At 38.1% G+C, this 24,444-nt stretch overlaps 1 protein-coding gene across 1 annotated transcript; it reads left to right on the top strand.

Annotated features, from left to right (window-relative positions):
* Positions 1-1,629: 1,629 nt before the first annotated feature.
* On the top strand, positions 1,630-16,271 carry LOC132606438 (uncharacterized). Its single transcript, XM_060319937.1, has 4 exons — positions 1,630-2,100; positions 9,134-9,200; positions 9,736-11,223; positions 16,009-16,271. Exon 3 carries the CDS (start codon positions 9,736-9,738, stop codon positions 10,906-10,908), a length of 1,173 nt encoding a protein of 390 aa, XP_060175920.1. The 5' UTR covers positions 1,630-2,100; positions 9,134-9,200; the 3' UTR covers positions 10,909-11,223; positions 16,009-16,271.
* The last annotated feature ends 8,173 nt before the right edge of the window (positions 16,272-24,444 follow it).

Below are 24,444 nucleotides of genomic sequence, written 5' to 3'. Positions count from 1 at the left end.
TAAATAGATAAAATGGCACTTGGACTCATGTATGGTTGGCTGGTGCCATTGGCATAGGGCTTAATCTTCTGCCCACAGCGCATGGGATCGAATCACGCTTATTCTACCTTTTTAGAACTATTTTGTTTTCTACGTTTAAGAAGCTTACACAGCAGATTCACTCTCCTTTTTTCTTTTCTTTTTGTGTTTTGCTTCTTCTTTACCCTCTTTTCCTTGTTTCTTCCTTTCCTTTTCTTTATTTCCTGTTGACTCTTTTTTGCTTATGAGTTACATATTGACTTTTAAAAATTTATTAATCATTGTTTCTGTTTAATTTTATTGTTCACAGTATTTATTTGTAGTGAGTTTATTTTGAGTATCTAAAATGCATCTACATTGAGTTCTATTTGAGTACTTTTGAGTTGGACTATAGCTCCGGAATATGAAAATTCGTCGGGGACAATTATAATGAATAAAATAGTTTGCTGATATTAATAATACTATTAAAGCTTTATGCTTTATTTAATATTGTCATAATTATTAAATTACTTTGTTCAATCAATTTGTCTAAATAAACCGAAAAGAGGAATAATCCGACCTAAAAGTTCAAAATAAATTAAGCCGAAGTCCATAATATAATAGTGTGACAATCAGTTTGTCTATATAAATCAAAAGACAAGTAACCTGAACCGAAGCTCAAAATAAATCAAGTTGAAACCCAAAATAGTGTAACAATCAGTTTGTCTATATAAACCGAAAGACGAGTTCGAATGGAGATTCAAAATAAATCAAGTCAAAGCCCAATGTGTGACAATCAGTTTGTCTATGCAAACTGAAAGACTAGTAACCCGAATCAAAACTCAAAATAAATCAAGTTGAAGCCAAAATAGTGTGGCAATTGGGTTGTCTATATTAATTGGTTGATGATTAACTTGAACCAAAGCCAAAAAAAAAAAAAAAAAAAAGTCAAATTGAAGCCCAAAATAGTGTGGCACCCGGAACCTCAAAATCCTGAATCCGCCTCTGGGTATTCAAGTATCTTCAGTAAATACAGGCAGCGCTTTTAGTGTGATAACATTTCAAATTGGAAAGCACCGTCATTAACTAGCGGAGAACAAGTTAGAGATTTTCATCTTATTCAGAGATTGGATCAATGTAGAAAGAAGAAATTTTGGCCAGCCAAAATTAACTGAAGAAGGAGACTAGGCCTATATGAGACTGATCAACAATGGAAGCGGATGACAACATGGAACTCATGGAACCATAAAAACAAGCATTGCCAATTTATTATCATAATATTATTTGATAAAATTGTTATAATTTACAACATGCTAATTGCAAATTTAAAAATTAAAGTAAAAAAAGGACTTGCAATTGTACAACTTTGTGAAATTTCAAATTCGAAGTTTGATTTAATAAACCTAAAGGCTTTAGCCTTGAACTTTTTCTTAAGAACTGTCCTAATTGTAGTCTTGTATCACACTTTCATCTTTTTCTAACTTTAGTGCTTAAATAATTGAATAATGACAAATTAAAAGAATTCCACTAAGGCCCCCATCACGTCTCGTCCCTACCCATCTCATAAGCTTAATGGGATGGGATGGGCCTACTATTTCGCCCCCCCCCCCATCCCGTCCCTCCCCGGTAACTCCTTAAGTCCATCCCTCATCCCGTCTCGTCCCACTTAAATTGTCTCGTTCCATCCCATCCCATCCTTTTGGACAGCCATAATCGCAAGTGAGAAAAATCAGAACTTTCTCTCATTTCTTCTTGGACCAGAAAAGAAATAGTCCCATTTCTTATATTTCGTCCAAATTGTTTAATCCAGAAAAATGATTTCACAAAAAGCACAATACTGATACTTGTATAAAAAGTTGGGAGCAAATTAGATTTCAAGAAAGTTTGTAACAACTTTTCGAAAACCCTAATCCCTTGCACCTCCTATATATAATGATTTTAATCAGTCCCTCTCATTCTCAAGGCAAGTCAACCTAATGCAGCTGATATGACGAGAGCTAACAACAATCAAGAGAACATCAATGACGATGATGATGGAATTTGGTTCCAGCAAGAATCTTCTTCATGAATTCTTCAGAGTTGAATCAATCAATCAACAAGATTGTAAGTTTTTCTCTTCATTTCCTTTCTTTATATGAGTTTATACTGTTCATTTATGACTTGCTGCTTGAATGAACTATCTCTTGCCAATACTCTAGTTCTTTTTAAAAATTCACACTTGATAAGAACACTCTAGTTTTAGTTGTATCTGATTTAACAGAAATTAAGTCATTTAAACTTAATTATCTTCTAATAAGATCTAAAAAGATTTTCTTGTCTGGAATAAGTGATTAATTCAGCATTGATTAAATGAGATATAATTTAGCTTCCAAATTTGCAAATTTAAAAGAAAAATCTGCGGTGGATGGTTCAATTTATTTTATCAGTTTAAGTATTCATATCTGGTAAGGTATATATTCTTAAACCATCTCAATCTACAATAGTGGAAATAGTAACACTAATACTTAATGAATAGGCTAAAGATACTTTTCAATTTAAAAAATGTATGGAAATTAATAAATGCATATTGAAGCAAGACTAAAATTATATAATGCATTGTATACAAGTGATAAAATATCCAAGTAGTTTAGGTTATGGTTCCTTATAGCATAAGAAGAACTTCTCTGACCTGTCTCTTGTGAAAATGTTTGGAAGAATTACAATTAATTTTTTTTTTAATTTAAACTTTAGGTAGGTTACTTCTGCACCTCTGAAGAAGTGCAAACATTTTCACCGTAAATAAGGTAATTATTCTCGCCGAGAAGTTTTGCCAGCCAAAAAGGATATGATTTATATGGTCACTAATAAAGACGGTTTCCACCATTTGGAGCCAATTAATGATGATATTCCAAGAAGAAATTAAAAAAAAAAATCCCTGAAATGGTTCGAAAATCATGTGAATCCTAAATATTTGCACGTGATAAACATTTTTATGTTAGTAATTAGTGCTTTTAGTTAATTTTGAAAGCTTACGTAGGTAGTCTCAACCTGTGACTTGATCCACGTATCTGGATCTATATAGTTTTTCTTCTTCCTTACGTGAATGGCCTTGAATAACTACATCTTGAGTAAGTTTCTTCTTATTTTTTTCCTACAAACGAATTAAGTTGAGTTAATTCAATTTAGTCCAATATAGTTAATTAAAAAAATATCGTTTTAAGACTTCGGAAAAACATCAATCTCCTCTTAACCGTCTGTATGCTGACAACACCCCCATTGTGCAAGGAGTCACCCATCTTAGATGCTTTCTCTTTCTTTGTCAGTTCACTCCTCTTCTTAAACTCCTCATCATAGTTCCAGTATCTGCATAGGTCTTCCCATATATTTGGTTGACACTACTTGGGCTTTGTACCTCACCTATGAGCAGTTGAATATAACTTGGATAGTCTACAACTTGCTTTCTATTTAAAGTTAAAAAACATTAAATTCCTCATTATTAACGAACAATTTAGAAATAATTCGAAAATCGTGTGAATCCTAAACATTTGCACTTGATAAACATGAATCCATTTTTATTTCATATCTATTTTTTAAGTTACACACCAAAGGATTTCATAATAAGCTTTTTGGTAACTTATTGATGATATATTTCTTTCATTAACACTAGTGAATAGAAATGTAAAAATATGTGTGTATTTTCTTTATGTAGGTGCTGATACTTTTGTTTTTGAAATGAATTAGATATAGATAGGTATACAATATTAATAAGTTTTATGTGACAAGTGAATTATTTGAAGGCCTTTTTAAACAAAAATTTAGTGGAAACGACTTATAAATTTCTTTTCAAAATTTTCTTTTGTTGTTTTAATAAAATCCATTCAAGTTACGGAGGATCTTGATAGACTATTTGATGCTTCAGCTATGTGATATGAAATGAATCCCTTTAAATTCAACAACAAAATTCTAACTTCATACGAATTATTTTCCTTTTGTGCACTAATAGAGGAAAATTCATGAATGTTTTCCTGAAGTATGAGACAGGATGGATCTGATGATGAGCACCAATATCATAGGGAGTTGGAGATTCATGGAGTTGAAACGGATCAGGATAATGTTAGGGAAAAATACAAATTGGGGAGTTGAAAAACTCCAAAAGAATACTGCGACAAAGAATAAGAGCACTTCCATTGTTGAGAAGCAGAAGATGAAAGATGAGATTTTGAGTAAGAAGCAAGGAAGGGAGGATAGAGATTTAGATAGAAGGAAACACAATATTGATGTGAAGATTATACCTGGTAAGGAGAAGAAGACTCAGAATGATAGCAAACTCATGGACACAAGAGTATAAATAGAACCTAAAGAAGATTCAGATAGTAAAAGTTATTTGATTCATGCCAAAAAGGTAGTTATAGAAGACAATGATCTTTATCCACAAGGTTTTTTTGCAGGAATCAAATAACTCTTACTATTAGAATCTTCTTTAGGCTCTATGTTTACTCCCGGGCCCATGAATTTGCTACCATTCCGAGTCTTCTGCTCCTATACCAGGTATATTCTTCACATCAACATTGTGCTTCCTTCTATCTAAATCTCTATCCTCCCTTTCTTGCTTCTTATTCAAAATCCCATCTTTCATCTGCTTCTCAACAATGGAAGTACTCCTATTCTTTCTCGCAGTATTCTTTAGATCCCCAATTTGTATTTTTCCCTAACATTATCCTAATCATTTTCAACTCCATGAATCTCCAACTCCCTTTCATATTGGTGCTCATCGTCAGATCCATCCTCTTTCTCATACTTTAGGAACACGTCCACGAATTTTCTTCTATTAGTACACAAGCGGAAAACAATTCATATGAAGTTAGAAATTTGTTGTTGAATTTAAAAGGACTCCTTTTATATCACATAGCTGAAGCATCAAATTGTCTGTCAAAACCATTCGTAACTTGAATAGATTTTACTAAAACAACAAAAGAAAATTTTGAAAAAAGAAATTTATAAGTTGTTTCCACTAAATTTTTGTTAAAAAAAGCCGCCAAATAATTTCACTTGTCACGCAAAATTATTAATATGGTATGCCTATCTATAATTCATTTCAAAAACAAAAGAAATTTGCATCTACATAGAGAAAATTCATACAGATTTTTACATTTTTATTTGCTAGTGTTAATGAAAGAAATAGATCGTCAATTAAGTTATCAACAAGCTTATATGAAATCTTTATGGTGTGTAACTTTAAAAAAATAGATCTGGAAAAAGAAATCAATTCATGTTCATCACGTCCAAATGTTTAGGATTCACGTGATTTTTGAATCATTTCTAAAATGTTCGTTAATAATGAGAATTTTAATATTTTTTAACTTTAAGAAGAAAGCAATTCGTAGACTATCCGCCTTGTATTCAGCTGCTCATAGGAGAGGTGCAAAGCCCAGGCAGTGTCAACCAAATATATGGGAAGAGCTATGCAGACACTGGAACAATCATGAGGAATTTAAGAAGAGGAGCGAACTGAGAAAGAAAAAGAAAGCATCAGAGAGGGTGGCTCCTTGCACACTGGGGTATTTTCAGCATACAGACAATTAAGAGGAGACTAGTATTTTTCTGAAGTCTTAAAATAATTTTTTTTTTTAATTAATGATATTTGACTAAATTGAGTTAACTCAATTTATTTCGTTTGCAAGGAAAAAATGAGAAGAAACTAACTGAATATGTAGTTATTCAAGGTCATTCACGTAAGGAAGAAGAAAAATAATATAGATCCAGATACGTGGATCAAGTCACGGGCTGAGACTATTTACGTAAGCCTCAATACTAACTTAAAGCACTAATTACTATTTTTTCTAATTTATATTCTAATTTTATCTTTTAAATTTAGTATTGATATCAAAGTTCCTTGGAGGAGTTCCTTCGGAGTCATTCAATCAGTGATTAGGGTGATCCAACACAAATTTCAGACGAGGATACTGAGAAAATTTGGTTGTAGACTATTGGTGGCCCAAGAAAGGGGAGAGCTTATGGCATTTCACTGTGAAATTTCACCGCTATCAGTCTAGGCTGCAAGGTATAGAAACTTCCTCATGGGTTGAGCGATGAATAAGGCAACCATAATGGTTATGGAGCAGAAGATAGCTAAAATATCTAGCCAACTTCAAGTGGAAGAACCTTAGAGAGATGTAGAGATAAGTAGGTAGAAGGGCTTAAGGTCAATTAGAAGTTTTACTTGCTAGTGGGGCATTTCGATTCCTCTGTGTACTGATGATGCTATCATCGAGTCTCAACCTCTACGTGATCGTTCTATCCGTTTTGCAGATGAGTATTCTTCTAATAGTTCAAATGATGTGGTGGAAAACACCCCTTCAGTTGTACTTCTTAAACTATATAGTATTGATGTTAGTTAGACTGACTATATGATATTTGTTAATGTAACGACCCGTTTGGTTATTATTGCATCTCCGACACTTTTAACCCTTTCGCGAGCTTGGTTAGCTCGCTTTTGACCAGAGGGGACCGTTGACGTGCTTCCTGAGGTGTTTAGATTTGATTCGGTTGACTTTTTGTGAAAATTGGGCTTAAAGCGAAAACCGATTGACTCAAAGTTGACTTTTCGGTAAACGAACCTTTTTCGAAAATCCGTCGATTCCGAGAGGTCAGGATGATCGTTTAGAACTTGTGTGTATATCTAGTTCGGTTCCCAATGCACTCGGATGCATTTTGGGACTTGGGTTGAGAAGTTGGTTATGAGGTATCAGGGGTTGATTCGGTCAACGAGACCATGAGTGCGTTCGTAGCGTATTTTTGTATAGGTTTAGGTGGTCGGATTATGAGCAGATGGCCTCAGGAATAACCCTAAAATTCGATGGAAGACTTAGGGAATTTGGGGGATTTTTGGTGTCTAGTGTCCGCAACGGCGACACCAGAGCCGCCCCGGCGGTAGCGCTGTAGCGGTGTAGTGACCGCTGGGGAGGTCATGAGTAAAGGGTCCTTCACCGCTGCAGCGGTGTCCCAAATGCCGCAGCGGCAATATCCTCGTCGTGGCGGTCACGGGCAGGGGAATTTCATTAAATGTGTCTTAAAATAAGACCTAGTCCCTCATTATGTCATAACTCGATATTGGAGCTTGGGGAGGATGTTCTTGAGGATAAATTGAGGAATTTCTTGGAGGTAAAGCTTTGTCTAATCACTTACTTCTCTTTAATCATTATCATCCTAGAATCATCCCTTCCCTTTTTAATCCCTTAGAAGTAGAATTTGAAGAAGGGTTTTGGGAGACTTCTCCCTAGGGTTATAATTGATAAAATTGATGATGCTAATACTAAAATGTGACGAATCTAAGCTTAGTAACCCCATATCTTCCACTTTTAATGTTGAATTTCAGATTTGGGGAATCAGGGTTCATATCCAATTTAGGGGTTTTACTAGAAATCAGATTTAGGGATAGTTCTTGAGCTAAATCAACAATAAATGATTGGGTTATGATTATCTAGGATTCAATTTGGTATTTTACCCGTGATATTTCCCATTTCGCCTTTGTGGGCCCATTTTCCCAATTTCTAGGGTTAAATTGGACCTAATTGATATCATAGCAATATTAGTACCACTATTCATGACTTCTAATTTAGAATTCGATTATGCTTAGACTACTTTGGTTCTGAGCTTCAGAGGAAGGGCAAGGCGATAGAGTGACTTGTTGGTGTTGCAGTTTGGCAGTCTATGTAGGTTACAGTTTACCTTTGTAGTGAGACTTCGACTAGCGAAGCGTATATTTAGATAATATTATCGGAGATTCATGTAAACCTTCGGGCATGAAGTTTGGGTTGGATGTTTCCTTAGGGTTTGGTATTGCTTGTGACAGATAGAGCTTGTGGCCTGTAGACTCCATAGGACCTTGTTTGGTATGTTGTCTATAAATTGGTAGATTGTTTGTGAATTCGGAGTCAAACGGAAGGACAAAATTTCTTGATATTGATACTAGTACTTAGTGTACGCCTTGTTATTGGTATAGCAATCTTGGGATATTTGATCCTTGTTGTTATGGAAATTGGAGATTCATTATGATTACTCTGTGGATCATTATTGATGATATTGGTGCGCTTTGTATGGCACGGTTGTATGTCATTTGTGATATTAGTGCGCTATGTTTGGCATGGCTTGAACTTGATATTGTTCACGGATTGTACTTGCATGGTTCCATATTCATACTCATATTCATGGCATATAGATTATTGAGTCATCCTAGGCTTGGGACACGGGATGACAGGTTATGTAGGCTGTGTGATACGGAATGACCAAGGTGGAAATACTTATACTAAATTGTTAGGCTTTGTGATTGCTACTGATCATAGAAATGAGAAGGAACCATTGATGACTATGATATTGTAAGACTTGATTATTAGTAGAATTGAGAGTTGTGACTCTATTGTGGTTTATCTTGTTGCCTTGATGATGATATTACTTGTGTGCCCCTGCGTGGCACGGTTGGTTGATATGATTCATTGATATTATACTTGCATCATATTCATACTGCATACATTATTGCATGGGATATTGAGTCATCTCTGGGCTGTGTGCAGAGTGACCGATATTTTCTGAGACATATTGGATATTGAGTCATCTCTGAGCTGTGTGCAGAGTGACTGATATGGAACACAGATATTATGAGATTTTTGAATATTTGGTCCTCTGAGCTGTGTGCAGAGTGACGGTGCTTGGACTTCGCGGGTCCCCCATGGGTTGTGCTGCTGAGGCGTGGAGGTATTCCGCCGTCGGAGTACAAGAGTACAGGCATGGCATTGCATCGCATTGCATTCATACTTCATATGGCATTTCTTTGATTATACTTCTTGGTTGATTATGACTTGGTTATGGTGTTGGTTATACTTCTTGGCTGTTTATGAGTTAGACTACGTTGGTTGGATCGTACTAGTAGACTTGTTTGATATATGTGAATAGTTGGGACAATTGAGATTAGTTGCTATAACATAAGGTTGGATATGAACGGTGATTACGTGGAAAAGCATGACTTGTGCTCTAACGTTTTCTTGTTTTCTTTTACCTTATTGTCTTTATATATGCCAACTAGTCTTAGTCGGCCTATGATACCTACCAGTACCGTTGTTTTGTACTGACCTACGCTTGTTGCATTCTTTTATGGATGCAGAGTATTAGACAGGTTCACTCTTTCCCATCGTGGCTGATCGGCGAGGCTGCTGTAGAGTTATTCCAGGGTGAGCACGATGACGGCCGCTGCACGGATGTTCTTTCCCTTACTTACTTGTCTTACCCTATTTCGAGACAGTTGTATGTTGAGACTTTTTCATCTTCAGACTCATAGTATTTGGCTAGAGCTCTTGTATGATCAGACCAAATACTGGGGTGGTTTCATTTACTTCCGCACTTTTCTATATTATACTATATTGTGAGACTTACGTCATTTACTCCTTCCGCTTTATATTATATTTATTGATTCTGAACGTTGAGTTAAGGGTTCGCCTACCGAGGGGGGAATGGTAGGTGCCCGCATGACCTAGGCTAAAATGGGTCGTAGCAAGTTGGTATCAGAGCGCTAGGTTACCCGGTCTATAATACAAGAGCGTGTCTAGTAGAGTCTCGTGGATCGGTAAGATGAGCTCCGTACTTATCTGCGAGAGGCTATAAGACATTTAGGAAACTGTGAATTCTTTCATTCCTTTGTGCTACTCTATTCAAATTGGTATCTGGAAGGATCAAATTAGTATCTGACTCATATCTCTTCTTTCACAGATGGTGAGGACTCGAGCTACGATGGCCCGAGGGCGAGCGACAGCCAGAGGGCGCGGCAGAGCGAGAGGCCACAGGGCTGCCCCAGCCCGGGGTAGGGCTCCTGTGGTAGGACAGCGGCAAGAGAGATCTCCATCTTCCGAGCCTGAGTATCAGTCGGATAAAGGCCAGGCCGCAGGGGATGGTGTGGCCCCAGCGCGAACACAGCCTGAGGTTACTTCTGATCCGACTATTCATTACACTATGGCCAAGATTTTATGTCATCTTGATGCCCAGCAGGAGGCAGCCGGGGTTATGACTTCTGGCAGAGGTTCACAGACCAGAGTCAGGGCGCAGAACCCAGAGCCGGGACCTAATAGGGCAGCACACCCCGCTGCAGCTATGGCTCCCCGCATTGATGCGACACCCACTCCTGGTGATGATATTAGACCCATGGAGGGCGCTGTTATGACCACGTCGGATCAGGATCTTGTTGGGCGATTCAGGAAGTTAGAGCCGCCGAGGTTTTTGGGTACTTCTTCTGAGGATGCTTATGAGTTTATTCTAGATATGCATAAGTTGCTGCATCGGATGGGGATCGTGGAGAACTATGGGGTTGACTATGTGTCCTACCAGTTTTGCGGCAACGCGAAAACTTGGTGGAGGTATTTCGTTGCTTGCATACCTGAGAGTTCCCCTCCCCTGACTTGGACTCAGTTTTGCCGGGCCTTTCTTGAGAAGTATATGCCGCAGTCTTTGAAAGAGGCATGTAGGGAGGAGTTTTTACATCTTGAGCAGAGGGGCATGTCTATGGAGGCCTATGTGACTCGTTACCTGTATCTGGCCCATTATTCCATCCCCTTGATCCCTACTGAGCCTGATAGGATTAGGCGTTTTGTTAGTGGGTTAGTCGATCCTCTTCAGATTCCTAGCCTTCAGATGGAAGCCATAGGGGCTTCCTTCCAGTCCATCGTCGAGCATGCTTCTTTAGTCGAGGCCGCTAAGGCCCGTGCATTTGGAGGGGGTAGTGAGAAGAGGCAGCGACAGATTAGGAGATATGGTGGTTCTAGCTCGAGGCGCGACGGTCAGTCTTCTAGGTCGTATCAGCCTTATACTGGCAATCCCGTGCAGTCAGCTTTGCAGGCTTTATCCAGTAGGCCCTCTAGGCAGGGTATTCCGAAGAGATCTCATCTCTGACCTGTTGGTAGTGTGGTTCCATCTATGTCTGCAGTTCCTATTCGTTAGGTTCAACCTTTGAGGATCTATTATGCATGTAGGGAGCCGGGCCACTTTGCTAGAGAGTGCACTCGACCCAGGCAGGATATCCAGTCTCCGAGGACTCTGGCACTATCTGGTGGCCGCGGTAGTGTTTCATCTAAAGGAGGTGCTCAGTCAGGCCGGGTGGTTCACAGGGTCCTCGAGGTGGATCTCAGGCAGGGCAGTCAGGTCAAGGCAGATTTTATGCATAATCGGATAGACCCTAAGTAGAGGCTTCAGATGCAGTTATCTCAGGTACCGTTTCTGCCCGACATAAGTTGTGTCTGTATTATTTAATCCAGGGTCTATCTATTCATATGTTCCTGCCTGTCATGCTATAGGTTGGGCCTTGTCGTATGATTTGGGGCTAGGCACCCTGTTGTGTTATGACTTATCTTATTCTGTTTGTTATTGGTTTGTTGCCACATGGAGACAATAGGCATTGGTGACTGGTGATATATCTTGGTCACGATATTGTAGTATCTTACGTGTTGACGTTGGATGCGAGGATAGTGTTCTATTATGGCCTTTTTGGCGATATTCTTGTGATGTATTGCGATATACGGGTTCAGATTGAGTAATTAGGAATTGGCACAATTGGGTTTAGCTACTAAACGTAGGTGATGACGTGTACTAGGATCCGGTACTTGCTCTATTTCTTTTCCGTTATATCGGATGGCACCGGCCGAGTGAGAGAGCTTAAGGAGCAGCTACAGGATTTATTGAGTAAGGGATTAGTAAACTTGGATACTTCAGCAAAGGGTTAACTGAGTTAAGTTCGGGATAACATTCTGGGAATTGAGTGAGGTAATTCGGGCAGGGATGCTTTAGTGAGATACATGAGGATATTAGTGAGACTGTTATGCGATACGCAGGATTTAAAGAGTGTTCGGTTTAGACTGGTAAGCGTTAAGGAAACTTAAATGGATATAGTTTGTGGCCTACTATTATCTCCAGGTGTGATTTGTAAGAGATTCATGGTTATGTGATATGTTACTGAGTGTGTTCGAGTAATGGTTAGACGATGGTCGTATAAGTGCACTGATGGAAATTGAGGGAAATTCCATGAGATTCGTGATCGGCAGCTAGTAATAAGTATATTTCAGTAAACCGACATGTTGAGATTTATAAAAAGTGGCTTAGTGGTACGCCGTTGGGAAAAGTTTGTAACTTTCTACAGCGGATGAGTTAGCGTGCTTTAAGAGAAAGGATTGTGAAATTCCTATCATGTGAAGCTGAAGTTATATTTTCGGGGTGGGACCCTACTCGCGGTAATTCAGTATGATTGCAAGTAATATTGACTAGACAGTTTGGGTAAGCGCTCTTGGATATTAATGACCTGGGAATAATTACGTGAGATTTAGAGCGGTAGTTGTAAGATTGGATATGGCATATCGAGATGTTACAATGGGGCATTCTATGGTTAAAGGGGTATTTTATAAGGCTGCAGGTTTTGTGTCAAAAAGTTTGGAATCGTAAGGTATAGCTCTTCGGTACTAAGATGATAACTTGGATAGGACTCAACTTGTGGAGTCGAGGGTAACAAACATGAATTTTTATGCGTGGTATGACTGTGATTGGTTTCCAAAATTTGGAGTCAGTTCTAACGACTATCGCTAACATCCGAGAGTTGTGCATTCATTCAGGGTCAGCGTGGTTCGAATTTAGCTTAATGGTCTATGGTTATAATTCAGGAAGACATTTAAGGATTTGATGTGTTTCGGCTCAGGTTTGAGGTATGACAGATTTACCAAACCTTGTTAGGATTTCCTAATGGATTTGACGATATTTTCTGAGAATAGTTACTTGGGTAGAATAACGAATTGCAATGAGTTTAGTACAAATTCGAGGAGAACTGTTGTGCGAAAGGTGATCGGTTGTTTGCTCGACGATATATTCAGTGGTATGGTTCCTGTATTGTGATTTGAAGGATTAGGAAGATTTGGAACTGGCCAAGTTGGCTGCTGGTAAGATCGGTTTTGATGGAATTGCGTAGAGATCGCAGATGAATCAAGGATTCTTTCTGGAGAGAGTAAGTTATGGGTTTAGAATTTTGGTATGTGTGATCATATGTTTTTAAGGAATCGCGGTACAAGAAACGACTCTAGTAAGTGCGAAAGAAAGATTAGCGAAATCAGATTATTTCATCGGTTCGGAATGGGCTATGGTCTGTGGTCATATTTCAAAGGATTGTGATTAGTTTGGGATTCAGTTTGGTTCGATGAGAATCTTTCATATTATGAGAAGCCAGATATGTGTTCGAGATACCCCCAGTTATTGCGGGCTCAGGTATCGTCCTCGTTCCCTTTCTTGTTGCTCGAGGACGAGCGATCGTATAATTAGTATCTGATGTAACGACCAAACTGGTCGTTATTGCATCTTCGACACTTTTAATCCTTTCTCGAGCTTGGTTAACTCACTTTTGACCAGCGGGGACCGTTGACATGCATCCCGAGGTGTTTAGATTTGATCCGGGTGACTTTTTGTGAAAATTGGGCTTAAAGCGAAAAATGGTTGACTCAAAGTTGACTTTTCGATAAACGGACCTTTTTCGAAAATCCGTCGATTCCGAGAGGTCTGGATGCATTTCGGGACTTGGGTTGGGACGTTGGTTTGAGGTATCGGGGGTTGACTCGGTCAACGAGACCTCCGTTGGAAATTTTAAGACCCTGAGTGCGTGCGTAGCGTATTTTTGTATGGGTTTAAGTTGTCGGATTATGAGCAGATGGCCTCAGGAATAACCCGAAAATTTGATGGAAGACTTAGAGAATTTGGGGGATTTCCAGTGTCTGGTGTCCGCAACGGCGGCACCAGAGCCGCCCCGGCGGTACCGCCGTGGTGATGTAGTGACTGCTGGGGTGGTCATGGGTAAAGGGGCCTTCACTGCTGCAGCGGTGTCCCCGACGCTGCAACGGCTCCGCTGTAATGCCCTCGTCGTGGCGGTCACGAGCAGGGGAATTTCATTAAATGTGTCTTAAAATAAGACCCAGTCCCTCATTATGTCATAACCTGATATTGGAGCTTGGGAAGGTTGTTCTTGAGGATAAATTGAGGAATTTCTTGAAGGTAAAGCTTTGTCTAATCACTTACTTCTCTTTAATCATTATCATCCTAGAATCATCCCTTCCATTTTTAATCCCTTAGAAGTAGAATTTGAAGAAGGGTTTTGGGAGACTTCTCCCTAGGGTTACAATTGATAAAATTGATGATGCTAATACTAAAATGTGACGAATCTAAGCTTAGTAACCCCATATCTTTCACTTTTAATGTTGAATATCTTTATTGGGGAATTAAGGTTCATACCCAATTTGGGGGTTTTACTAGAAATCAGATTTGGGGATAGTTCTTGAGCTAATTCAACAATAAATGATTGGGTTATGATTATCTAGGATTCAATTTGGTATTTTACCCGTGAATTTCTCGGTTCGCCCATGTGGGACTGTTTCCCCATTTTCTAGGGTTAAATTGGACCTAATTGATATCATAGCAATATTAGGATCATTATTCATGACTTCTAATTTAGAATTAGATTATGCTTAGACTACTTTGGTTCTGAGTTTCAGAGGAAGGGCAAGGCGATAGAGTAACTTATTAGTGTTGCAGTTTGGCAGTCCAGGTAGGTTATAGTTTACCTTTGTGGTGAGACTTCGACTAGCGAAGCGTATATTTAGATAATATTGTCGGAGATTCATGTAAACCTTCAGGGATGAAGTTTGGGGGATGTTGCCTTAGGGTTTGGTATTTCTTGTGATTTGTTTGATCGGGTTGGTGGCTTGTAGACTCCATAGGACCTTGTTTGGTATGTTGTGTATAAATTGGTGGATTGTTTGTGAATTGGGAGTCGAACGGAAGGATGAAATTTCTTGATAGTGATACTAGTACTGAATGTACGCCTTGTTATTGGTATAACAACCTTGGGATATTTGATCTTTATTGTTATGCAAATTGGAGATTCGTTATGATTACTCTGTGGATCATTGTTGATGATATTAGTGCGCTTGGTATGGCAAGGTTGTGTATCATTTGTGATATTAGTGCACTATGTTTGGCACGACTTGAACTTGATATTGTTCACGGATTGTACTTGCATGGTTTCATATTCATACTCATATTCATGGCATATAGATTATTGAGTCATCCTAGGCTTGGGACACGGGATGACATGTTATGTAAGTTGTGTGATACGGAATGACCAAGGTGGAAATACTTATACAAAATTGTTAGGCTTTGTGATTGCTACTAATCATAGAAATGAGAAGGAACCATTGATGACTACGATAGTGTGAGACTTGATTATTAGCAGAATTGAGAGTTGTGACTCCATTGTGGTTTATCTTGTTGCCTTGATGATGATATTACTTGTGTGCCCTTGCGTGGCACAGTTAGTTGATATGATTCATTGATATTGTACTTGCATCATATTCATATTGCATACATTATTGCATGGGATATTGAGTCATCTCTGGGCTGTGTGCGGAGTGACCGATATTTTCTGAGACATATTAGATACTAAGTCATCTCTGAGTTGTGTGCGGAGTGACTGATATGGAACACAGATATCATGAGATTTTCGAATATTTAGTCCTCTAAGCTGTGTGCGGAGTGACGGTGCTTGGACTTTGCGGGTCCCCCATGGGTTGTGCTGCCGAGGCGTGGAGGTATTCCGCCGTCGGAGTACAGGCATGGCATTGCATTCATACTTCATATAGCATTTCTTTGATTATACTTCTTGGTTGATTATGACTTGGTTATGGTGTTTGTTATACTTCTTGGTTGTTTATGAGGTAGACTACATTTGTTGGATCGTACTAGTAGACTTGTTTAATATATGTGAATAGTTGGGACAACTGAGGTTAGTTGCTATAACATAAGGTTATATATCAACGGTGATTACGTGGAAAAGCATGACTTGTGCTCTATCGTTTTCTTGTTTTCTTTTACCTTATTGTCTTTATATATGCCAACTAGTCTTAGTCGGCCTATGATACCTACCAGTACCGTTGTTTTGTACTGACCTACGCTTGTTGCATTCCTTTATAGATGCAGAGTATTAGACAGGTTTACTCTTTTCCTTAGTGGCTGATCGACGAGGCTGCTGTAGAGTCATTCCAGGGTGAGTACGATGACGGCCGCTGCCCGGATGTTCTTTCCCTTACTTACTTGTCGTACTCTATTTCGAGACAGTTGTATTTTGAGACTTTTTCATTTCCAGACTCGTAGTATTTAGCTATTGCTCTTGTATGACCAGACAGATACTGGGGTGGTTTCATTTACTTCCGCCCTTTTCTATATTATACTATATTGTGAGACTTAGGTCATTTACTCTTTTCTCTTTTTATTATATTTATTGATTGTAAACGTTGAGTTAAGGGTTCGCCTACCGAGGAGGGAATGGTAGGTGTCCGCATGACCTAGGTTAAAATGGGTCGTGACAGTTAAAGTTGTTTATGAGTGGTACATTTTCTGAATGTCTTATTTAGGTTTTTGTTGGATGTTAGTGGGGTTTTGATTGAGCATTGATGGACCTTTGGTTGGAGTTTGATGTAGTTTGGGTTGGAGACTGTTATATAGTTATTTAATATTTCTGCTGATTGATTTAAAACACATAGTGTTGGAATTTGCGATTATTTGTGTTATTTTTATTTAGCAGGTGGTGCAGCTGTAAAATAGGCACTGACTTTCAATGTTTTTTTGCAAAAAATCGACCTACTTTGGTAGATTTTTCAATATTTTCTTCTATCAGCTTTTTCTTAAAAAACAAAATTCTTGAAAGACGACTAGGTTGGTCGATCCCCACAGAGAACACGATGAAAAACAAGTTAAGTGTATAACCCGACCCAAAATCATTTATTTCTATCGAAGGGGGCAAGAAATTAGATGCTTCTACTGCTACTATTTATAAATTACAGAAGAATAAATTAATTTAAATTTTAAGGAAAGAAATTGTTTTTGGTTTGGTAATTAATTGAATTGGAGCTAGGGTTGTGGTCCTCAAAATGAGAGCAACGCAAATAGTTGTGATTATGGTCTTATTATAACGACACAATGCTCAGAATATTGATTTCTTAGGTCCCAACAAGTATCTCTCGACTCACTCAATGAATTTCACTCTTAAGCTCTCTCGAGTCTCAAAGTGTGCGGAGTAAAGCAATCAATTTTATCCCAAGTTCAACTTTCTCTATGTCTATGAAGTGAATGTTAAAGGAACATGAATTGGTAGGTAAGTTTGATTGTGTCGTATGCTACTGGGGGGACAATGATCGACTAATGAGGATGGCTCTAACGATGGACAAGTGTGAAGAATTGTTACTTAAAGAGTTGTCAGTTGTTGCATCTAATTTTTACAAGAGATGTGGGTGTTGTATGTGTTGCCTACGACTCGACAAGTTTCTACAATTATTAGTGATATGACTCTGTTAAGTTGACGAAATGCAAGGGATAATCATATGATTTGTTGGAGGCTTTCTGGTAGGGCGAAATAAGAAAAGAGCTGGTTCTTCATGGTAAGCATGACTTAGTAATATCAAGGGATGTCGTCAATAAGGACATTTAAAGTGGCAGATTAATGGTAGATGTTAACTAATTCAAGTTGTGAAGTGCATTTCGAAAATCAAATTATGGATCAGTAATACCGGCTGAAACCAAGAGAAATAAAGTAACAATAGTACATTTCGGTATCGATATTGGGTTGGTAAACTTGTAAACCAAGATGGAAGAGGGGTTCAGTAGTTAAAATATTTCAAAAAGGGTACTTGTATGAAGCTATATGAGAACGTTGGAAGGATTGTATGTATAATAGTCAAGGATCTCTCTACAGATTATGGACCAGTACGATGGTGGCTTGGGATATTATATCGACAATGATAATTAAATTTATTGGAGTAACTATAGTTTGTATGTACTTCTAGTGGAAAGGCTTCATGAAGGATTGTACCTGTGATGCGCTTGACTCAGAAGAGTATTCGGTTTATGGTTTGAGTAAGGCAGGGAAGACTTTCAGACGCTCAAGATTATGGCTTACCACTATTGGATTGATATTTCGATACATCCCTTGAGTGGATTGGGATGAGTTTCGGTTTATACTAGTAAAAGTAATTGTGAATGAAATATTATTATAAGTTGTGCATCCATTAAACACCTGGTTGTGTACCAGTTCCCTTATGCAATGCAGTAAGTAAAGAAGGCACTTTTTTTACCAACAGGAGGAGATAGGGAAACAAACCATCACATAGCATCACAAAACTAGACAACAAATAAAAGGAAGGACAGAGACTGGAAAGAGTTTTCTTAGGAATGGGTAAGTGGGAATGATTTAGATCATGAAAAATCCCGTCAATTCTATCAATAACTTAACCCTGATACTGTAATGACCCGTTTAGTCGTTATAGTGTTTTGACCCATTTAACCTTGTTGACCTTTTCCCCAAGTCCCGTTAGTATGAGCTATGACTTAATGAAGTCATTCGGCTGGTCTCCGCAAGGTTTGAGTGTAAATTGAGTCTTTGAGGGAGAAGCTAGTTAAGTTAGCAAGTTAGAGTTGACCACGGTGAACGTCGAGTTAGGATGACCCCGTGTCAATTATTTGAAGGTTCCAACATGTTAATATGATGATTTGGAACTTTTCCACAAGTTTTGGTGAGGTTCCAAAGAGTTTCGAATGGGTTTGGGTTTTGTCGCGCTTGTATTTGATGTTTTCGCCGGAGGTTTGTGGATAGAAATGGCTCCAGATTGAGCAGCCGATCTTTGTTTTGAGTGAGTTATGAACCATTAGATCCGTATCGAAATTACGAAGCTATAGGAAAAAGAATCAACCTGTTTGGCCTCCGTATGAGGGGTTGCTGCAGCGGTCTGGAGACGGTCACAGCAGCTAACGGGGCCAGAATGTCTATATTTTATACCCCAACTTTGAACCCTTAACCCCAAGACCCCAAAGTCAGTTTTCAAGAGAGAAAGAGGCAAAATGTATCCCATTCATTGATGAAAGCATCTTGGAGGGTAAGTCCCCATCTTTATTTATTCCTTTTCCCTTCTTCTTCAAGCTCCATGATTATTCTAAGAGGTCCATCAATGGTGGGTGAAAATCCTAGAATTAGTAAACCCTTAAATAATTTGTGGTTGTTTATTTTATTGTTGATTAATCATTTAGGAGTATATATTATCACTTTCTAGGAAAGGAATTTGATTTCTTATGGTTGAAATTGCATGTTGAGACTTAGGGTTCTAAAAAAAATGGAATCTTTGTTCTAAAATCTATTGGAAAGGGTAAAATTGATTAGAAACCCTTGAATTGAAGGTTAATGATTGTAGAGATAGAAGTTATGACAAATTTACCATTAAAGGATGGTTTCATCCATTGAAGAGGGTAGAAGTAAGTGGGTCTTCTTCCCCAAATTGTCGTTTTTGTTTGAATACATGGATTGTTGCTTACTTAGCATCTGATGCAAGAAAAATAACGAAGATAGAAAGAAGACACAATTTGAATAACAATTGGACAATAACTAGAAGAACTAGTCCTAGTTACCTCCCAAAAGGATCAAAAGGCACCTATCATATTCGAACAATCCTCAAGAGAATAGCCATCTCTTGCAAACTGTTACATCAAACGGGGGTTGTTCAATTTGGACTCCCCCAAATTAACATTAGTCATTCAAGACTAAAGGATTTCAATAATATTCAATATTCAAAGATAGGTTTCTTTCAAATGAATTACAAGCACCTTTAAATAAGGTTCTTAAAATATACTAGTCAAAAGAAATAAATGGAAGTGTAGTCTTCTAGGTGCATAGAAGACTACAAAATGCATTCTCCTAGAAGTCTAGAAAGCCACTACACATATTGAAAGTCAAAATAGCCTTTAATAAGCCTAGAAAACACAAAAAGGGAAGCTTCCTTCGTTCACATTAGTCCAGCCCCTCATGTTCAGACTAGAGCTTTTAGAAGTCCTAATTTGGGCTGCTAGACTCGTTCTTTCTGTGGGGCAGATCTTAGGCTTCAATCCACATCATTTCGGGCTTCAATTTGGGTCTTCTCGGCTTGAACACTTTAGTCGTCACCATGGTAATTTAGATTGCATCATCCTCCCTTTCTTGGAAGAATTTCGTCCTCGAAATTACAACATTAATATCAACCTCGACCGCAGCATCAACCTCAACCACATCATTATGGCATAGTTGGATCATCATTATGGCTATGTGGATTACATCATTCTCCCTCTCTTGAAAAGAATTTGTCCTCAAATTCGATCCCTGCAAAACATGGACGAGAATGAGTATGTGTAGCTTCCAAGTCTCAATCGGGTAATAGTTAAGTAGCAACATGAGTGAATAATCATGATATAAAACAAGAGTGCTACAAAACTGCCCAAAGATAATAGAGATTACCGTCATGGATTTCGAAAGCCCAACAAGAAGCATGAGCCAAGAAAACCTACCATCTTCATGGAGTTTGCAAGTCGTGGTTGCATACCACAATGATGTCCAGGGAGGATCTTTGCAATGTCTTTCCACCTGATTCACCTTAAAATACACTAAATTCTTTCCAAGGCTAAGTAAAAAACAAGTAGAATAACTCAACTCTCAATACCGAAGTAATGTACCAGCCCACCCCAAAGTCATCAATTCCAACAAGTTATAAACCTTATGATCAATTCCGGGGTCAAAAACAAAAATGGTCAACACATCAAGCTTAGCATATGTCTCAAGCATATCTACTAGTAACTCAAATAGTAACAACAAACAAGAATGCCAATGATGTATCCAATTACTACAAGAGTACTCTAGAGAAGCATGAATCATGAGGTAAGAATATGTGCCATCATTGATCTTAGAAACATCAAAGGGATCAAACCATGTGTAATGACCAGATTTCTCATACTTCTCTCGTCTTTCCTTTGACAAGAACTCACAAAAACGTCAAATAAGCAATCAAACTTATCAAAAGGAAGAATTTTACCTCTAAGATCGTGACTACTATCCCAGGATTCAAATGCATAACTTCCACATTTCAAGCTAAGGAACTTGGTATAGCCTATCTCAAGTGAGTGATCCATGTAAGGATCACAATAAGTAAAGTAATAGACACTAGAACTAGCATCCACCATTCTACTTTCCTTTTCTGCTTCAAGCATATTCACACCTAGAGATTTCAACTCAAATTATGCTCCTAGTGAAAACTCATCCTGACATTCTTCTTCACTATTAAAGAATTCTGCACTACTTTCCCAATCCTCTTCAAGATCACTTCCTACACGTCTAGCACACTCAAAGTCACACTTTAAGTCCTCCACATCACAAAAGCTCCTAAAACAATCATGACCCTCATCATATGCAAATAAATAGTAAAGAAAAGTGCTACTTAAGGTCACTTCACCATCAGCAAGTTCACTTTCACAATCATGAATACTATTAAGCACAAGATCACGATTTGGACCACATAAAGAAGATTTATTACTTAAGCAACTTCCCACACTTTCCTTTCCAAGACAATTTCCTCTATCAAGTGAACTATCCAACAAGGAATTAATTCCATCACAAGAAAGAGTATTAAGAAACTCAAACTCATCATTAAAGAAACAAGCATATCCAAGTAAAAATAGTTTCACAAGAAAGGTCTCACCCAATTTCACATCATCATTGAAGTCCACATGTTCAAACTCATCATTCAAGTCAATTTCATTATCATGTGCAGATTCAACATTAGAAAGACTTAAAGATGAATTGCTTTCTTCCTTATCAAACATGGATGGTGTGCCTAATTCCAAACAATCACATTTATCAACTAATAATGGAATATTTCTCTCACATACACAAGGTTCAAGATTGCTTTCTAAAGACAAGACACTAAAATCAATCAACTTGTTTTCACTCCTTTCACCCACAGAAGTTGTGTCTTTTGCATTAAGACTCCCGTCACAAGTGTCAACACTAGTTTTCATCACATCAAACGCACAAGTAGTTTCAGTTTCAGGATCACAACCTAGAACAACTAGTGTATCTCCACAAGATTCATTCAACTCATCACATAAGACAAAGAAGATTTTAAGCCCATACAAGATAATTCCTTACTCATACTCACAAAATCAACATGCTCAACATTGGCATCTAAAGTAGTGAGTTTAGTCAACTTACCTTCAAGTTCCTCTTTTCGGCAAATCTGCTCTTCTGGAGTCATTGCATCCTCTTCATGAGTTTCCATTGTCGGAGGCTCATTCTCCAGCTTGTTTTCACCGGTACCTACAAAAGAATTCAAGGAACTAGAGGAAAAAGAAAGATTGTGAGTGTCAGAGTGAAGAACTTTCTCTCCCGCATTCTTTTTCTTTTCTTCTTTCTTTTCTCTCATGTTCTTTTCAATTCCATTCTCTTGTTTCTTTTGTGACAGCCCACTCACTCCAGTAATCCCAAATTTCTCTTTTTGCATGGCATTACACTCCCCTATAAGCGTTGAAGAGACATATGCACTATTGGAATTTTCTTTCAGAAGTGGGAATGGAAAGAGAGGCCATCCTTCCTCGTCCATGACATACCTTATCCAATCTCGTACATTTGGAACATTGTGTTTTTGAAACCAGGGCTATCCAAAGCATAAGTGACTTATTTTTAGGGGAAACACATCACATCGGACCGTTTCAAGGTAATCTCCATGAGATATTACCACCTTGACCATCCACTTAACTTGATACCCATTATATTCATATGGATATCTCTTTTTAACCCATGTCAAATTCAACCAATCAGCCACATAAGGAGAAATGACTATGGAGTCACACAAATCCTCAAGCTCTAGCTCAAAGCCATTATACCCACAAACATTCACCTTCAATTTTTGAAACCTTGGATTAGGCAATATCTCTCCTTTTCTTGGAAATAGTGGTCCTCTCTTTTGAGTATGCCATCTAGTTCTCACTTCCGATTGAACGGGCTTAGTTCTCATTGCACCTTGGGTTATTGTACCTGCATAACAAAGCTCAAAGGAAAGGTTATGAGTTAGAAATCACCTTACTCACTCCCTTACTTTATTTGGGTGGCGCTCGATTCACTCAATGATACAATAGGTTTGGTTCACTCCGTCTTGTAGTATTTGGCTTCCTCGAAATTGACCAACTCCTATTCAATCTCCCAGATTATACAAAAGATGCTACCTCTTCGGGATTGGAATGAGATTATGGGACTCCATAGTCGGACGACTCTTTTAATTGTGGCGCACTTGAGTCAAACAATTCTTGACGAGTTAAAACAAGAAAAGCTTGAAAAAATTAGCACAAAAAAAGTTATAGGTGAAGAACTAGTAAAATTTGAGTAGATAATTACTCAATGTGTACTAGCTAGAAGTTATGTTGTAAAGAAAGGATTAAGAAGACTCCCAACCCCCCTTAAAACGTGCTAGGCAGCCCCTAATTCTCACTATTCCTTTGATCAACTTGTCTTGGAATTTAGAAATCTAATTACTATAAGTTTCAATGATAGCTTCTCGTCTTCCCGAAAGATGACTAGGGACTTACACACTTTACTTCTTGTTTTCCCAAGAGGTAATTAGGAACTTGGACACTCTTTTCTCAATGTGATTGTTAGTCTTCCCAAGAATTGACTTGAGAACTTATGTCAATGAATGGTTTGACTATTTGTTTACCTCTACACCCTTTCACACACCCCAAATTGATTTTTTACTTCTCCTAATTAGTGCAGCCCTTTCTCCACGTTTTGGAGGGGTTCAATGCACCAACTCCTTGGGAATTAACTCTTGACTAGTCCCTTTGACTTCCCAGACAGCTTTCACACTCCCTAACACCTTGAAAGCTTAACTTATCACCAAAATTAGATCAAACAAAGTTATTAAATCTGAAATTATCAAGAACACACATGAACATTCACAAAATATTTATGAACACTCCAGAACACAAGTATTCAAAACATTTCAAATGATATACCAAAATGACCATCTTGATGTCTAGTTTCCAAATATCACCATGGATCACCCAAGACACCTAAACTAATGGCATGATTGGAGACTTTAGAAATAATACTATTAGATTAAACGGGGGTTGTTCAATTTGGACTCCACCAAATTAACACTAGTCATTCAAGACTAAAGGGTTTCAATAATATTCAATATTCAAAGATAGGTCTCTTTCAAATGAATTACAAGCACCTTTAAATAAGGTTCTTAAAATATACTAATCAAAAGAAATAAATAGAAGTGTAGTCTTCTAGGTGCATAGAAGACTACAAAATGCATACTCCTAGAAGCCTAGAAATCCACTACACATATTGAAAGTCAAAATAGCCTTTAATAAGCCTAGAAAACACGAAAAGGGAAGCTTCCTTCGTTCACATTAGTCCAGCCCCTCATGTTCAGACTAGAGCTTTTAGAAGTCCTAATTTGGGCTGCTAGACTCGTTCTTTCTGTGGGGCAGATCTTAGGCTTCAATCCACATCATTTCGGGCTTCAATTTGGGTCTTCTCGGCTTGAACACTTGAGTCGT

This window comes from Lycium barbarum, chromosome 8 (genome assembly GCF_019175385.1).
Source record: "Lycium barbarum isolate Lr01 chromosome 8, ASM1917538v2, whole genome shotgun sequence".
Taxonomy (NCBI): domain Eukaryota; kingdom Viridiplantae; phylum Streptophyta; class Magnoliopsida; order Solanales; family Solanaceae; genus Lycium; species Lycium barbarum.
Note: the sequence above shows the minus strand (reverse complement) of the source record. Positions and strands in the feature narration are given on the sequence as shown.

Bases quoted from the DNA above. Each gene is read 5' to 3' on its own strand.
- LOC132606438 (XM_060319937.1), top strand. From the start codon at position 9,736: ATGGTGAGGACTCGAGCTACGATGGCCCGAGGGCGAGCGACAGCCAGA.